The sequence below is a fragment of the Puma concolor genome, chromosome B3, assembly GCF_028749965.1.
Source record: "Puma concolor isolate L17-30 chromosome B3, mPumCon1.1.hap2, whole genome shotgun sequence".
In the NCBI taxonomy this organism is placed as follows: Eukaryota; Metazoa; Chordata; class Mammalia; order Carnivora; family Felidae; genus Puma; species Puma concolor.
The window spans coordinates 118965377-118983695 of NC_141672.1; the positions used below are offsets into that span (position 1 = coordinate 118965377).

General features: G+C 37.3%; 2 protein-coding genes across 3 annotated transcripts in view; both read left to right on the plus strand.

Moving 5' to 3' along the window:
- The window catches only part of LOC147580339 (uncharacterized), a 60626-nt gene extending 42957 nt beyond the window's left edge, over positions 1-17669 (plus strand). The window contains exon 3 of the mRNA XM_086708553.1: positions 17543-17669. Coding sequence (XP_086564679.1) covers positions 17543-17558 — 16 coding nt within the window. The 3' untranslated portion in view covers positions 17559-17669. The remainder of the gene's footprint in view (positions 1-17542) is intronic.
- The window catches only part of PEAK1 (pseudopodium enriched atypical kinase 1), a 315319-nt gene that overhangs the window by 42222 nt on the left and 254778 nt on the right, over positions 1-18319 (plus strand). The window lies entirely within an intron of this gene.

Genomic DNA, 18319 nt, shown 5'->3' on the forward strand with positions numbered 1-18319 from the left:
TTTTAAAGTGTACAGTTGATTGGTGTTACGTGCAATCGCAGCACTGTGTAACCAATCTTAAAAACTTTTTTTTAATGTTCTTCAACATCTTATTCAGAGGCTTTCCCAAAGGCTTACCTAAACATTTTCCTCAGAGATGACATTTTACTAGGAATTTCTAGTTACATCTTGGGGGATATTTATCTTTTTTACTTTGTTGTGTGTGTATCTGAACTATGTTCCTATTGGATTATAAGCTTTTTGAAGGTGTCATATTTGTTAAATTGGGCATGAAGGATGGTAGAATTTGGGTAGGTGGAGAAGGGAGGAGTTGCCCTTGGGAGAGAAACCGCATATACTGAGGTCTTCAGGACCAAAAAGACAAGGTGTTTTTTCAGGAATGTTAAGTAGATTCATTTGCTTATTTTGGAAGGAGATGAAGCTGAGAAAATAGGATGCTGAGCTGGTCAGATATGAAGTTTATCAGTAGCCCACTTTGGTCAATTGATTACTTGTGCATCGGAAGAGCTCAGTGGAGAGTTGGAGGAGAGTGTACTCACCCTTACTGTACCTCTCTTTGATTCTCCAGTTACCCCACGAAAAGAAAAGGGGGCCAGTGGTGTGATAGGATGTAAATCATATTGGATTCAGGAGGCAGTAGACCTGGAAGATTGCAATTTCTGGGCTTTAAGAAATTTAAGTCACTTTCTTTGTAACATGATGGGGAGGAAAGATGGTCTTAGAGCTTCCTTCCAGTTCTAATATACTAGGACACCATGGCACACTTTCAATCTCTGGATTAGAGCCACCACTAAGACCTGTTTCACTCATTTAGGAATTGTTTAGTTCAGAGGGCAGCAACTTTTTCTGTAAAACGCGAGATAGTATTTTAAGTTTTGTGGCTACTGTCTGTTGCGTATTGTTTTTTGTTTTTTCACAACTTTTTTTAAACGTAAAAACTGTTATTAGCTCAAGGGCCAGACAAAAACGGACATGGGCTGGATTTGGCCTCCCAGATGTCCTTTGACCCTTGATTTAGTTGATGGGGCTCCTTATTCTTTAAGGTTTTTAGAATTTAGAAACCAAGACCAGCTTGGTGATAGGGTATTCCATTAATTTTTATTGACTACTTATAGGTTATATTTTCTAAGGGTCAGGAAGCTAATATGTGTCAAGAATTCTCCATTCAGAGAGCCTGAATGACGCAGTCAGTTAAGGGTCTGTCCAGCTCTTGATTTCTGCTCAGGTCATGACCTAGTGTTTCTGGAGTTCGAGCCCCGCATCAGGCTCATTTCTGTCAGTGCAAAGCCCGCTTTGGATCCTCTTGTCCTCCTCTCTCTGTTCCTCCCTTGCTCGTTGTCTCTCTCTCAAAAATAAATTAAAAACATAAAAAAAAAAAAGAATTCTCCATTCTTTTTCTTGCAATCTTGGTAACCTTGTATTTCAGATTATGTCCTTTATTTCTAAATGCCTTGAAAACTCTCAGATGTCTGATATATTTTACTCATCTTTACTATCTGAATCCTGATTAACACACACATATTTCCTGTGTTATATCTTTAATGTCTAAAACTATTTTACTCATTTTTATTAAATAAAAATAATTTTTTATTTTTTAATTTTAATTTGATTTTCTTTGCCAATGTAGATAAACATTTTCATAATTTATGAGCCAGTTTTATTTAACCTTTCCTTTTACTTAGGCTTTGTAAACATGTGCTATTGGTTTACTTTTATATTTCCAGATTTTTGAATTTTATATTTTTTGTGAGAATAGAAAGTCATGATGGCGATATTATGGGGAGTGTAAACTTTTAAAAATGCATTTTCTTGGGGTGCCTGGGTGGCTCAGTCCATTGAGCATCTAACTTCGACTCAGGTCATGATCTCATGGTTCGTGGGTTTGAACCCCGTGTCAGGCTCTGGGCTGACAGCTCAGAGCCTGCAGCCTGCTTCGGATTTTGTGTCTCCCTCTCTCTCTGCCCCTCCCTGCTTGTGGTTGCTCTCTCTCTCTCTCTCTCAAAAATGAATAAACATTAAAAAAAAAAAAAAGAAAAGAAAATGCCTTTTCTTTTGAAGATTTGAACAAGTGAAAGAAAATTATCTTTCTTGGATTGATCCTCCCCCATCTTCCACCCTCATTAGTATAGTATATGTTCTTTTAAGTTTAATTAAAGGCAAAAGAAGTCTGGCAGAATTAAGATTCTTGACATTCTATAGACTCGTAAAGTACAACTTGAACACACAAGTTTAGTGAGTAAAAGGTCACGTTAGGGTTCTACTGAAAAAGTTAGGTTCTCTACTCAGATTTAGTTATATTGACCATGTCTTTTTCTTTTTCTTTCTTTTTTTTTTTTTTCAGGTATTTGCCTGAAGTGGAACTTATGCTATAGACAATCCTTTTTGGATTTGTCTAAAACCTGAGATGAGATACTTTTTGAATGCACATGCCTTAATAAATTTTATAGTGAGAAAGAATTATTTTTGAAAAATTTAAGGTGGTGTCAAATGTCTTTTCCTCTGAGAGTTTAATAGGGAAATACAGTATTATTTATTATAAAGCTACATATATAGCATGCTTACTTTAGTTTATAGGACATTTGATTGAAGGAAATGAAGCTGATTCTAGTGACTACAATAGTTTTGAGCGAATTTTTCCATTGTAATTCCAAAGAAATTTTTCCTTTATACTCAAAGATAGAGTTGGCACTGGCATTCTGACATACGTTTGAGAATGATATTGACATTAAAATTTGATATTCCTGAAGATAAAGCCTTAATTTGTTAAGTGACAGATTTCAACAACTAGTAACTGTTTTAATAAGTCAGTTATTAGGAGTTTTCTAACACTCTGCTTTCCTGGCCTTGATTATTTTCTGTAGTTCCCTCTGGGGGGCTTATGAAATAAGGACATTTCCTTTAATATGTTAAAAGTTGGTTTTGACAGAAGATTTCCATAGTAGCATTTTATTCTAAAGATAGGTTCATAGCCCTTTCTCTTTTGTTGCATGTCTGGACTCCAGTTCTCTTCATCTCTTAATTTTTTAAGTGAACCATTATATGTCTGTCATCTGGTCTTTCCACCTTGAATCCAGCCGCTCTCTAAGTCATTCTTGTCACAGTTATGAGATTCCTTATACTAAAAGATGAGTGGCAACGTGTCAGTCCGTGACTCAACAATCCTTTCAATATCTGTACATTGCTTAAAGGATATTTTAGAAACTGCTTTACAGAGTGGTAATCTCTTTTTTTTTTTTTTTTTAAATTTTTTTTAATGTTTATTTCTGAGGCAGAGAGAGACAGAGCATGAGTGGGGGAGGGTCAGAGAGAGAGGGAGACACAGAATCAGAAGCAGGCTCCAGGCTCTGAGCTGGCAGCAGAGCCCGACACGGGGCTCGAACTCACAAACCGTAAGATCATGACGTGAGCCGAAGTCGGTCGCTCAACCGACTGAGCCACCCAGGCGCCCCCAGAGTGGTATAATCTCTTTACCCATTTTTCCTTCTCACTAATGCTGTAGGAATGTTTCAGCTAATGTTTATTAATGAAAAATTAAAAAAAATGTTTATTTATTTTGAGAGAGCAGAGAGAGAGCTCGAGCAGGGGAGGGGCAGAAAGAGAATCCAAAGCAGGCTCTGCGTGGTCATTGCAGAGCCTGATGTGGGGCTTGAACTCAAACCGTGAGATCATGACCTGAGGCAAAATCAACAGTCAGATGCTGAACCAACCCTGCCACCCAGGCGGCCATAATGTTTTTTAAAAGCTGGATTTATTGGGGCACTTGGGTGGCTCAGTCGGTTAAATGTCCGACTTCAGTTCAGGTCATGATATTGTGGTTTGTGAGTTTGAGCCCTGCATCAGGCTCTGTGCTGACAGCTCAGAGCCTGGAGCCTGCTTTGGATTCCGTGTCTCATTCTCTCTCTGCCTTTCCTCTGCTCGAGCTCTTTGTCTTTCTCTCTCTCTCTCTCTCAAATAAGTAAACATTAAACAAAATTTTTAAAAATAAATAAAAACCAGATTTATTGAGAAATAATTTATATACAGGGGTGTGTGGGTCTCCTGCTCTCTCTGCCCCTTTCCTGCTTGCACTCTGTCCCTCTCTCTTTCAAAAATAAATAAACATTAAAAAATTTTTTTAAGAAATAAATTACATACCTTAAAATTCACCTATTTATTTAAAGTGTTTAATTCAGTGGGTTTTTTTATTGTGGCTACAGAGTTGTACAGCCATCACCACAGTCTGATTTTAGAATATTTTCGTCACTCCAAAGGGACATTGGTACTCTTTAGCAGTCATCACTCATTCCTCCCTCCTTTCAGTTTCTGTCAGCTACTGATGTCTATAGCTCTTCTGTCTCTATAGCTCTCCCTCTTCTGGACATTTCATATAAATGAAATTGTACAATATGTGATCTTTTGTGACTTATTTCTTTCACTTAGCATAAAGTTTTAAGGGTTCATCCATGTTTTTGCATGAATCGATACCTCATTACTTTTTATGGCTGAATGATATTCCATTGTGTTAGGTCAGGTGAGCCAAAGAGGGAGAGAGACCTGAACTTTCAGGTGTCAGGGTAGCTGATTAAAAACAATGATCCAAAATGAAAGTAACAGTTGAGCTTTTATTCACTTAACTGAGATAGTATAAGTAAGAGGGTAAACCTCAGAAAGTGCAGGCCCCCCACTCAGGTGAGTCAGTATGGAGGTAGGAGGTAGATTGTCTCGCTACTGAGGGAGCACCAGACAAGAGGTTCCTGCAGTTTTATGGACCTCGGGCCGGTTCAGGAGTGAGGTGGAAGGTCTTGGGATGGAAAGGCACAGAGTGAGAGTAGAGAAAAAGTGTCTTCAGTGTTTCTTTCCTCCCTAATGAGAAGGCCTCAGCAGAGGTGAATGAGGAGAGGCCTCAGCTGAAGGCCACGGATAAACAGACTTCTAAATGAAGTCTAGCACCTGGGCTGGGAATGTAGCTATGCTTACGAGCATGGTTAGCCAGGGGAAGCCTGAGTTTTTGACTACAGCTCTCTTCAGAGACTGCAGTTGCACTGGCTGTGTACCCGGTCTGGTGTGGGTATGGCAGCTTTCCCATGTGAGGCCTGCCAGGTAAAGCCTTTGTAATTGCTTATAGTCAGGCTGGAAAAGTTACACATAGAGTTTTTAAGTTTTTGATCAGGAGCCAGACTCCTTAATATGTATATACCATATTTAGCTTATCCATTCATCAATTGTTGGACATTTGGGTTGTTTACACATTCTGGGTATTCTAAGCTTTTTGCTATGAACGTTTGCGTGTAAGTTTTTGTATGTATATAATTTAGTATCTTTTGGGTAGATACCTAAAAGTGTAATTTACTGGGTCATTTGGTAACTCCATGTTTAATAGTTTGAGGAACTCTTTTAAAGAGACCGTATTATTTTACATTCCCACCAGCAATGTATGGGGATTCCATTTTCTTCATATCCTCACCTACATTTGTTACTGTCTTTTTTTTTTTTTTTTTTTTTTTAAGTTATAGCCATTGTAGTGAATGGGAAGTTGTTCCTCATTGTGGTTTTGATTTCTGTTTCCCCAATGAGTAATGCTGTTGAGTATCTTTTCATGTGTTTATTGTCCATTTATGTGTCTTTTTTGAAGAAATGTGTATTCAAATCCTTTGCCAATTTATTGTAAGAGTTTTTTTTTATATATATTCTGGATACAAGTCACTTATGAAATATATGATTTACAATTTTTTTTCTCCCATTTTGTGAGTTGTCTTTTTACTTTCTTGATAGCGTCCTTTGAAGCACAAATGGTTCTTTTAATGTTTATTTATTTTGAGAGAGCATGAGAATGAGCAGGTGAGGGGCAGAGAGAGAGGGAGAGATAGAATCCCAAGCAGGCTCTGTGCCCCATGTGGGGCTTGATCCCTCGAACTGTGAGATCATGACCTAAAGTGAAATCAAGAGTGGGACACTTAACCAACTGAGCCACCCAGGTACCCCTGAAGCACAAATGTTTTTAATTGTATCTGTTTTTCTTTTGTTGTTTGTGCTTTTGCTATTGTATCTAAAAAACCATTGCCTGATTCAAGATCATGAAGATTTACTCATATTTTCTTGTAAGTTTGAGCTTTTAAATTTAGGTCTATGATCCATTTTGAGTTAATTTTTATACATGGTTTGAGGTAGAGACTCAGCTTCATGCTTTTGCATTCGGATATCCACTTGTCCCAGAGCACTGAAGAATCTTGAAGAATATCAGTTGATCATAAATGTAAGGTTTGTTTCTGAACTTTAAATTCTATTCCAATGATTTATACATCTCTCATGACAGTAACTCATATTTTGATTATTGTAGTTTTGTAGTGAGTTTTGAAATCATGAAGTGTAAGTTCTCCAGTTTTGTTCTTCCTATTCAAGATTGTTTTGGCTCTTCTGGGTCCCTTGCATTTTCCTATGAATTTTAGGATCAGCTTGTCAATTTCTACCAGAACAGTCCAGCTGGGATTTTGATAGGGGTTGTGTTGAATCTGTGTTATGAATCTATAAATCAAGTTGGGGATTTTATAATAGTATGTTCTCCAATCTGTGAACATTGGAGATCTTTCCATTTATTTAGGTGTTCTTTAATTTCTTTCAATGATGTTTTATAGTTTTTAGTGTATGTCTTCTATTTCTTTTGCTAAATTTGTTCCTAAGCCCCTTATTCTTTTTTTTTTTTTTTGATACTATTGTAAATGAAATTATTTTCTTTCATTTTTGGATTGTTCATTGCTAGTGTGTGGAAATATAATTAATTTTTGTATCACGCAACCTCACTGAATTTTTAATTCAACTAGCAGTTTTAATAGTCCGTTAATGTATTACTTGGAATTTTATATGTATAAAATTATGTCATCCACAAATAGTGATAGTTTTATTTCTTCCTTTCCAATCTGGATGCCTTTTATGTCCTTTTCTTACCCGGTGCCCTGGCTAAAAGCTTCAGCACAATGTTAAATAGAAATGGTAAGACTAGACATCTTTGTCTTGTTCCTGATCTTAGGGGGAAAGCATTCAATCTTTCAGCATTGTTGTTAAGCTGTGGTTTTTTTGTAACTGTCCTTTATCAGGTTGAGGAAATTTCCTTTTATTCCTAGTTTATTGATTGTTTTTGTCATGAAGGTGTTAACATTTATTAAGACCTTTCAATATATGACACGCCCCATGCTAAGTGGTAGAATCAGATTGCTTGGTTTCAAAACTTGTGTGCTCAATCATTATCCATTAAATTCCCTCTACAAACTGTTGATTTATACATGTACCTTTGTCCGTGCTAATTTCCTCCTCCTAAAATGCATGTTCCCTCTCTTATCCCATTACAAACTTACCATAGCGCTTTATACCTGCCACTGTCATAGTACTTTTTCAATGTGTTCTTATTGTTTACATATATTTCTCTTATTTTAGAATCTGTGCCTCTTGAAATCAGGGACTTTGCCATATTTGTCTTTGAATCTGCAGTGCATAGTGGAGAGTCAGGAAAGAAATGTGTCAGCAGAAGCCAAGGGATTCAAGACGGGTGGAAGCAGTCAGCAATGTCCGATAATGCAGAGAGATGAAGTAAAATAAGGTTCACAGAATGATAACGGTTTCATCTTTTCATGATTTCAGCAAGAGTGGTTTTTTGGTTTTTTTTTGTTTTTTTTTTTTTTTTTGTAGCAGTGGAGACTGAAGCAAGGTTGTGGTAGGTTGAGCAGTAAATGGGAGAAGAGACTCAAGTAGAGACTGTCACTACTCTTGTGAGAAGTTTAACTGTGAAGGGCAAGAATGAGGTTAGGGTGCTACATAGAGGGGAACATAAGATATATTTTAATAATATATAATAACATAATATATAATATATAATATATAAATATATTATATTATATATAATATATAATATATAATATATATATTATATTATATATAATATATATTATATATAATATATAATATATATAATATAATTATATATATTATATATAATATATTAATATAATATATAATAACATAAGATATTTTTTAATATAAGAGAAGCGGCTTGAGCATGCATATACAGAGGTGGTAGGAGAAAGGACCAGTTAAGAGCAAGCTTGTAGAAGTGGAGAGAGGGATAATAGAGGAAGCAGGCTTTCCTGTAGGGACAGGAGATTGCATAAGAACACAAGATTTGCCTGGAGTGGCCTCTTTCTTCTGAGGGAAGGAGGTACTCAGGGATGTAGCCAGAGGTAAATTTATGGGTGTGAATTAGGAAGTATAAGGAGTTCCCCTTTTCCCAGAAGTAGAAAACAAAGTTGTTGGCTTAGGGATATTGTGGTTGGTGATGTTCTGGTAGTAGGCAATAGGGGTGAGATGTGGAGTTTGAGGGGAATGATGAAGGTTTAGAATATCTGCTGTAAGGCATAGGAGAGGTTGCTTACTGGAAACATAAATGTTGTTTGAGGGCCTCTTTCTCTTCTGTCTCCATGTAAATTGAAAAAACGGGTATACGGTTGGAAGTCCAGATGGTACAAAAGGATTTACAGTGAAAAGTAAGTCTTCCCTTCACTTTAGATCCCCTGTCCCTATTTTCAGAAGGAAATACCATTAACAGTTTATTTACTTTCAAACTGTTTTTTACAAATATATATATATATATATATATATATATATATATATATATATATATTTGGAATTTATTTTAATTCACGAGAACTTACTGTTTTACTTCTTGCTTTTTCAGTGTGCTTATCTTGGAGATATTTCTGTATACTTAGATCTACTTCATTCATATTTATAGCTGCAGGATATTTTGTATATGAATATAGTATAAATTATGTAACCTGAATTTCTTTGGGTTCCAGTGTTTACTCCTATAAAAATCATGTTGAATGAATAAATTCTACCTTCAAAAAGTACAAAATCATTGTAATACCTTGATTTATTCTGTGCATACACACATTGAACCAGCTGATAACATGTATATACCAAAACTGAGTTGTCTTTAAAACATAAAGATATCTTAAATATTCAAAAGTGGTACCCTTACTTATCATGCTCATTTTATTTCTGGGATTGAGTGATAAGAATCTTGTTTTTAGGTGTTTGCTATTTATAAATTAATGTGAGAAACATTCCTATATATGACTCTTGCAGTACATGTGCAAGAGACTCTCCTGTGCGTATACCTGTGAACGGGATTGCTGGATCATAGGGTAGTAAATGGTAAATTTAAAGAGATAATACAAAATTTATTTCTAGAGTGATTGGAAATAAATCACTATCACCATTATATAAGAGATCCTGTTTTATGGTCTCGTTAATACTTGGAGTTTTCAGACTTTTAAATTTTGTTAGTTAAATGATCGAAAATAGTATTTAATTGTGATCTTTAAAAAAAAACCCTAAAAATTGAGGTACACTTTTCAATTTTATAATAAAATGCCTAAATCTTGGATACACAGTTTAATGAGTTTTGACAAATGCATACACTTATGTAATCCTCTCCTGTATAAAGTTAAAAATTTTTTATTATTCTTTAAGTTCCCTAAAGCTCTTTCCTTGACTTTCTTTCCTCTCACCAGAGCAAACCACTTTTCTGACGTCTGTCACTTTTTTTTTTTTTTAAAGAAATTCATCTGTTCTCATCTCACCAATTTCTTTCCTCCCATTCTTTTTAAATGTCTTTTTTTTAAAAATTGTAAAATATAACATAAATTTATCATCTTGGCCATTTTTAAGCATACAGTTCAGCGGTAGTAAGCATTTAAACAGTGTGTTTTACAGTTTACATTTACAAAATGTAAACCCCCATTTTCCTCTTACCCTACTCCCTGGCAACCACCATTATACTTTCTGTCTTGATTTTGACTTCTCTAGTACCTCATGTGAGTGGAATCCTACAGTATTTGTCTTTTAGTAACTAGCTTATTTCATCTATTATAATGTCCTCAAGGTTCATCCATGTTGTAGCATATGGCACAATATTCTTCCTTTTTGAGGCTGAATGATGATATTCCATTGTATGTATAATACCACATTTTGCTTATGCATTCATGTGTTGATGGTTACTTGGTTGCTTCCATGTTTTAGCTGTAGTGAGAAATGCTCCTGTGAACATGGGAGTACAATATCTCTTTGAGACCCTGCTTTTGATTCTTTGGGGTATATACCCAGAAGTAGAATTGCTGGATCATGAGGTAATTCTATTCATTTTTGAGGAATCACCATACTGTTTTAATGGTACCAGGAATGGTACCATTTTAAATTCCCCCAACAGTGCAGAGTTCCAAGTTTTCCACATCCACATCAGCACTTACTTTATGTTTTTCTTTTTTTTCCAATAGTAGCCATCCTAATGGATGTGATGGTATCTCTTTGTAGTTTTGATTCGCATTTCCCTAGTGATCAATGATGTTGTGTCTTTTCCTGTGCTAATTGGCCATTTGTAAATCTTCTTGGAGAAATGTATATTAAAGTCCTTTGCCCATTTTTGGATTGGGTTGTTTTGTTGTTGTTGAGTGTTAGGTGTTCTCTATATATTCTGGATATTAATCCCTTATCAGATACATGATTGTAACTATTTTCTCCTATGTTGTGGCCTTCTTTTTTACTCTGTGAATAGTGTCTTTTGATATGCAAGGTTTTAAAATTTTCATGAGGTCCATTTTGTTTTGAATTTTTGTTACCTGTGCCTTTGGTATCCTTATCCAAGAAATCCCTGCCAAATCCAATGTCATGAAGCTTTTGTCCTATATTTTCTTCCAAGAGTTTTATTGTTTTTTAGGTCTTACATTTAGATATTTGATCCATTTTGAAATAAGTTTTGTACATGTTGTTAAGTACAGGTCCAACTTCATTCTTTTGCATGTGGATATCCAGTTTTCCCAGCACCATTTGTTGAAAAGACTTTCTTTTTCTCATTAAGTACTTTGAAGACTTTGTCAGAAATCAGTTGGTTATATATGTGTATGTCTGGGTTATGTCTTCTGTTTTATTGACATTTTTTCCTTTGCTGATACTATGCTATCTTGATTATAGTAGTTTTACAATAAGTTTTGAAGTGAAATAGTGTTCTTCAATTTTGTTCTTCTTAAAGATTTGTTTTGACTCTTCTAGGTCCTTTGTATATTTATATGCAATTTAGAATCCACTTTTCCGTAGAAATTTTAGGATTAGGTTTTCATTTTCCACAAAAACATCTGTAGATTTTACTTGATACCATGTTCACTCCACAGATCAATTTGGAGAGAGTAGACATCTTAATACTGTAAACATGATCTGTTTATTTAGATCATCTTTAATTTCTCAAGAACTATAATTTTTATTTTAGTTTTCAGTATACAGATATTGCACTTTGATTTTTAATGCTGTTATGACATTTTAGAAGTATTTCATTTCCACTGTTCGTTACTAGTATGTAAAAATATAACTGAATTTTGTATATTAGCCTTTGTTCGTTTTAGTAGCTTTATGTGTGTGTTGGGGGGGGTTGTTGCTATTTTGTTTTGATTCTCTAGGCTTTACCATGTAATTATGATGTATATGTAAGTAAAGACAATTTTACTCCTTCCTATCAACCTGTATTTCTTTTCCTTCCCTCATTTTACTGACTAGAACCTCTAGTACCATATTGAATAGAATTGGTGAGAGCAGGGGCACCTGGGTGGCTCGGTCAATTAAGTGTTCGATTCTTGGTTTTGGCTCAGGTCATGATCTCACAGTCATGAGATCAAGACCCACGTTGGGCTCCATGCTGGGTGTGGAGCTTGCTTAAGATTTTTCTCTCTTCCCCCTCTGCCCCTCTTTCCTGCTCGCATGCCTGTGTAGGCTCTCTCCCCCCCCCCCCCCCAAAAAAAAAGGAAAAAGAAAAGTGGTGAGAGCAGATGCCCTTGGTTTGTTCCTGAGTTTAGGGAGATTTTCAGACTTTAACTGTAAAGTTGTTATCTTCAGGTTGAATAGCCCCTTCTTATTCCTCATTTGCTGAAAGGTTTTTTTTCTTTTCCTTTTAATCATAAATGGGTGATATTGAATTCTAATTGTGGTGTTAAAAGGATTTTTAAAAGGATTTAAAAAGGGGTTATAATCGTGACTCTCATACAGATATAAAATGAACACTTGTCAAATATTTTATTTAACTCACTAGTTAATGAGGAAACTGGTAAGATGTTAAAGTCAGTTCAAAGACAAATTTGAAGAGGCACTCATTTATATTCAGCAAAAAAAGCTGAAATGAATTTTTCAAATAGACGCAAAAGCTGGTCTATCCAGTGGGCAATTATCACCTGTAATCCACTGGACACAACTAATTTGCTCTTTTGTGCATAAGAATAGTTCACATTATTATCAATTTTCTACAAATTTTAAATTGAAAAATTGCTCAAAGGCAAAGGTAGAGGTAATGAATGCATGAGCTAGAGAGAACGGTTGGTAATCTTTTCTTTTTGGTCTGTTTTCAAAGCTTTTTACTGTTTTACTGACAAAGAGTTTTGCTTTGAATTTCCATGATCCCCAGTGTTTAAGATTGTTCATACATTTATTGGTTATAAGTATGTGTGCTGCTGTCAAAGCCTCTTGAATGTCTCTTATCCATTTTTCTGGTCATGTTTTGGGTATGTGTGTTCTTGCTTTATATGTTCTTGATAATAATGCATTATAAGTTAAGTGTATTATGAATACTTTTTCCTAGTTTATAACTTGTATTTTCACTATGTCTAAGGTATTTTTTGAAAAATGTTCTTAGTTTTATTACAGATTTTTCTTGTCTTATTTACAAAATCCTTCCTTACCCTGAGGTTAAAAGATACTCATATTTTCCACTAAGCTTTTTAAAGTTCCTTTTCTCATTTAAGTCCTTAACCAACTGGAGTTGATTTTTCCTATGGTATGATGTTAGGATCAAATTGCACCTTATTATTTTTTTTTAAACATAGATGATGCACTGAATGTTTGTGTCCCCCCCCCCCCCCCCGCCGAATTCCTGTGTTGAAGTCCCAGTGTGTTGGTGTTTGGGATGGGGACTTTGGGAGGAAATTAGTGTTAGATGAAGTTGTGAAGTTCCCTGGTCTGATGGGAACAGTGCTTTGATTACAACAGATATTAGAGAGCTTGCTCTTTCTCTCTCCTCTCTCTATAAGGACATAGCCAGAGGTGGCCACCTGCCAGCCAGAAAGAGAGTTTTCACCAGAACGTGACCATGCTGGTACCCTTCTAGCCTCCCGAACTGTGAGAAATATTTCTGTTGTTTAAGCCACCCAGTCTATGGTATTTTGTTATGGCAGCTCTAATAGACTAAAACATCTTGTTTTACATTTTCTATTTGGTACTTGATATTTTCCCTTGTCAGACACTGCTTCTGTGGGGAGGATTGATTAGGTTTATATCAGTCCCAGCAATGTCTGGGGCAGGAATTGGAGAGCCCTAGGCACCAGAGAGCTTGAGTCAATTACTTCTCACCCCATTTAACATAACCTCAGGCACTTCTTTACCTGTTTCTCTAGAGGAAGAAGCTGCCTTTAGGAGGAGGCACCACTAAGATTATTGGCACTCCGCCCACCCAATTTCTGGTGTTAGAGGAGTAGAAGGAGGGGGCCAGGGAAGGTTAGTGTGTATTCAGCTGTTTTCTAAGCGCCTGACTATTTTCCTGAGGACCTGAGGTCCAAGGAATGCATGTGTGGAGCCAGGTTGTGTGCACCCAGGTGCTGGAGCCTATGAAAAGCAAAAATCTGCAGGAGTTCTTCTGTTTTGTTATCCCACAGCCTCAAGTGAGCTGCCTCTTGCCTCAGGCCAAAGCCACCATTCCACACATTCCGGTTCCAAATGGGTCCTTGTGCCTCCAGGTGTTTCTCATAGTTCTTTCCACTTTTTCTCTGTAACTTCCGCAAGGGCTGATCTTCTGAGAAGGGTCAGCAGTTTTGCTAATTCAACATCTTGGCAGGAATTAGAGCCAGTGTCACATTTTTCTTAGCCTTCGTAGACTTCCTTTACATAGTTACGGGTAACTTTAATCTGACAAAAAAATGAGTTTGTTCAGGATTCCCAAGTCATCTGCAAGGCCTCTTCTGTGCTGTGTCTGAAGCCCTCCACAAAGGCTGTGTGGAGGTGAGGCCGGCTGTAGCAAAGAGTCCCACAGAACCTTTTTGATCATCCATTGGTGTTTCACGGAATGTTTGGTCATCCAGCCCTGGTTGCCTTTTTGGATAGGTAGGCCCAACAGGCCCTTTAGGTAATGTGACTTATTCACTTCTAAGAGGGTCTCTGACTTAAAGTGTCTGTCCTTCTGCTTAGTAATGTTACTTGAAATTCTAATTCTGGACAGTTATTCTTGCCCAAGATAACCCCTGAATTTTTAAGTATTTTATTGTATCTTTCATTAAATTTATGTTCTGTTTATAATGAGTATGTTGATGTTAAAATCTTTTTTTTATTAAAAAATTTTTTTTTAATATTTTAAATTTTTAAAATATTTATTTTTGAGAGAGAGAGAGAGAGAGAGAAAATCTGAAGCAAGATCCAGGCTCTGAGCTGTCAGCACAGAGCCCAGTGTGGGGCTCGAACTCATGGACTGTGAGATCATGACCTGAGCTGAAGTTGGACATTTAACTGGCTGAGTCACCCCGGGGCCCCCAATGTTTTTTTTTTTTTTATTTTTGAGAGAGAGGGAGAGCATGAGCAAGGGAGATGCAGAGAGAGAAGGAGACACAGGATCTGAAACAGGCTCTGTGCTGATAGCAGAGAGCCCGATATGGGGCTCAAACCCAAACCATGAGATCATGACCTGAGCCAATGTCAGATGCTTAATCAACTGAGCTACCCAGGCTCCCCGATGTTAAAATCTTTTAAGTTACTTACATCAACAAAGAAACTTGCTCCTCCAGGAGAATGTACTATATTTGTTCTGTCATTTTGTTTACTGCCTGCTGTATCTCTGCCCCCACCAAAGAATTAGTTCATCCTGCAATGTTACCTTCCATTATAAACCCCTGTGTTGTACTTATTTTTCTTCTGTGTGATTCCAGAGACGAGACAGGACCTATTTCTCACTTTGTTTTGATGTAGGAAGTCTAGGTCCGAGGACCCAGAGAGGGTCCTGAAGGACCAGCCAAGAAGGTCCTTGGCTTCATGCAGGGTAGAAATCAAATGACAGCCTGGAGGAAGTGAGAGGAGAGTTTATTTAATAGTGTAAGTGATAGCGTGCAGAAGAGGAGTATCTGGGAGCCTCAGAAAAGAAGTTACTCTCCCTGCTGCTTAGGTGTTTGTATTGGAAAGGGGCCCAGGGTACACGTTCCTTCAGGAATCCAGGGTAGGGTCTGATCAAAGGCAAGTGTCAGGTGAACAGTAGGTGTTTTTCCATAAATCACCAAAGGTAGTGGGTATTGGCACCAGTGTCGACCGAGGTTTGAAGCTATCGTCCTGGAACTTGCTCGTGATCTCTTTCTTCTTAGATGTTATCAGGTGTTTGGTGGCCTACGACAGAACTTGGAGAATGGTTAACTTTTTTGCTTCTCCTTAGAGTGGGATCATAGCTTCTTTGGTTTACTCAGATGCAAGGTGAAATATAGACCATGAGTAATTGGAGCCTAGCAGAGAAACATTAGACATGGAGCCTTTCTAAATGGAGTCCCTTCCGTTTCTGTCAGTTTTGCATGCCTAGTCCTGGTAAAGGTCCTGCCAGATTTGCCACAGAGAAGGTGTTCTATATTGTTGAATTAAATTAATACCTAGCAAAGTACTTATGTTTATAACAGGAGTTGCATTCTAGATAGAAAAGTATGTACTCATATCCACAGTGGGTCCTATATTTTGGCAATGGTGTGTCGGGGCAGGTAGAGTCTATAGAACTTGATAAACTGATTAGATAATGATTGGAAGAAAGGAGAGAGGGGGAAAAGAATCAGGGATGATTCCTAAATTGGGCAATTAAAGGGATGCCACACTGCTATTTATTTCCAGTGCATGTTTGGGTATAGAAAGAACTTGTGGGATGGGAGATAGATATGTTCTTGAAATATTTAGTTTGGGGTTTTTCTGAGATATTCAAGAGGGAGAAATGCAAGTCTGTATGAAGTTCTTGGAGAGAGGTGGGGGGGCTTGAGAGAGAGATTTTGAGGTTAATAGTTTTTCAGGACTGGTTGAAGAAGAAATTGCTCAGGATTGAGGGCAAAGCCCCTAAGCACATCTAGTTTTAGCAGACAAGTACAGAAAAGGCACTGGGAAGGAGATTAAGAAGGGGAAACAGAGTGTTAACAAAGGATTTTATAGCAACACCCTTGGTTTCATCTCTGTGCAGAGACCAGATTTTCCTTTCAGCACTCTGTATTTGATCTTTGTCCCCATACCTTTCTTTGTTTTCAGCATTCTCTGCTGGAAGAGATTGTGGATGAAAAATAGTTTTATTTTTGAACCCAGCAATTGCTGGTTTCTTTACATTTCCTCTAAATTCTGCTCAAAAACAGAGTACTTTCTTCTCCAGCTCATCTCTCTAGTTGCACTTTATATCATATATATAAAAGAAACCGGTTGACACTTTGGACATTGTGCTTGGAAATTACCTTAGCTAGAAATAACAGTTCATTACCAGCATTTTGTTTTTTAATTTACCACAGGCAACAGTTTTGCTAAACTTTCTGCCCCTTCATAAGTGGTCTTCTTTCCTCCAGCTTCTGATAACATTTTAACTCACTCTCCTTAAAGTCCCAGCAGCCTCTTCAAGGCTCATCAGGCTTCTGCTAGTGAGATCCCTGTGGCCCTTCTCCTGTTCACATCTACCACCCAATCCCAAAGCTGATGTCACATGTTTTATGTTTTTATTATGTCACCACTCCAGTTCCAGGTGCCAGATTCTGTTCTGGAAACTATTGCTATTAAACAAACCACCCCAGACCTAGTCCCAGAACCTGCATCACTTTTCCTAACAGCCTGGGAAGTCACTTATTGTCACCTCACCACACTCTCTTGGTTATAAGCAAGGTAAATGCCAGCTTGGATTTAAGAAGAGAAGCAGACTCGATGCCTTTGTGGGTGAGCAGCAAATTTACACCATAGAAGAGCATGTGGAATTGGAGGTATTTTTGCAGCATAGTTGTAAAACATAGTTTGCCACAGATGGATAAAATAAAATACATAGAATTACAGAGGAAGCCAGGGGTACCTGGGTGGCTTAGTACGTTGAGTGTCCGACTTCAGCTGAGGTCATGATCTCATGGTTTGTAAGTTTGAGCCCTGAATCAGGCTCTGTGGTGACAGTGTGGAGCCTGGAGCCTGCTTTCAGTTCTGTGTCTCCCTCTGTCTCTGCTCCGCCCCTGCTGGCGCTCTGTCTGTCTGTCTGTCTCTCTCTCTCAAAAAAAAAAACAAAAAACAAAAAAAACAAATTACAGAGGTAGCTCAATTATATTAAAATATTATTTTCGAACTAATTATAATAAGGTATTTTGTATTTATTTAGCATGATACACAACAAGGTAGTGGCAGGCCTATAGTAAATTAGTAAATACAGTAAGTATTAGTGATTTTCGAAGTTGGAGGAAATAAAGAAATAATTTATTTTCCCATCCAAGTTCATAGGTCTTCTGAATTCTATCCACAGACCCTCCAGCCTCTAGATGAAGAGCCCTTGGATTAATGTAATGGTGTGAGCAGAAGTCTCACTGCCGTGGCCTGGGGAGTGAATGTGGTGAGGGGAAAGGCAGAGACTAAGGGGAGGACACCATAGGGTAAGTTTTATATGCTAGCATTTATTTACCTTAAAAATTTTTTTTGTTTATTTATTAATAAACAAAATTAAAACAAAAAATAAAAAATTTTGTTCATTTTTGAGAGAGAGAGAGAGAGAGAGAGCATGAGTGGGGAAGGGCAGAGAGAGGGCAGGGGGTGAGGGGGGGAAGACATAGAACCTGAAGCAGCCTCCAGGCTCTGAGCTGTCAGCACAGAGCCCGACATGGGACTTGAACCCACGGATGGGACTGCGAGATTATAACCTGAGCTAAAGTCTGACACTAAACCAACTGAGCCACCCAGGCACCCCCTATTTATTTACCGTTTAAGCTAAAGGTTTAATTGCTTTCTTAGGTACAGTCTTAAAATATGCTTATGTAATGAGGGAAAGACACTAGTGAAGAGGGAAAGTTGAATATATAGGAAAGGTAAAGCCTATTTAAAAGGTTCTGAGAAGGCAGGAGAGGGTGTGGTCCTGAAGTTAGGTAAAAGCATTGGACAGGAGGAGAAGTGAAAGCAGTTAGGGATATTTGTGGGGGCTGTTATCAGGTCACATGACACTCTGAGAAATATATGTAGGTATGATAAATTTCAACACAGGGGAAAGAGAGGCCAAGGCAAGCCCCAGAGAACATTATGGCAGATGTCT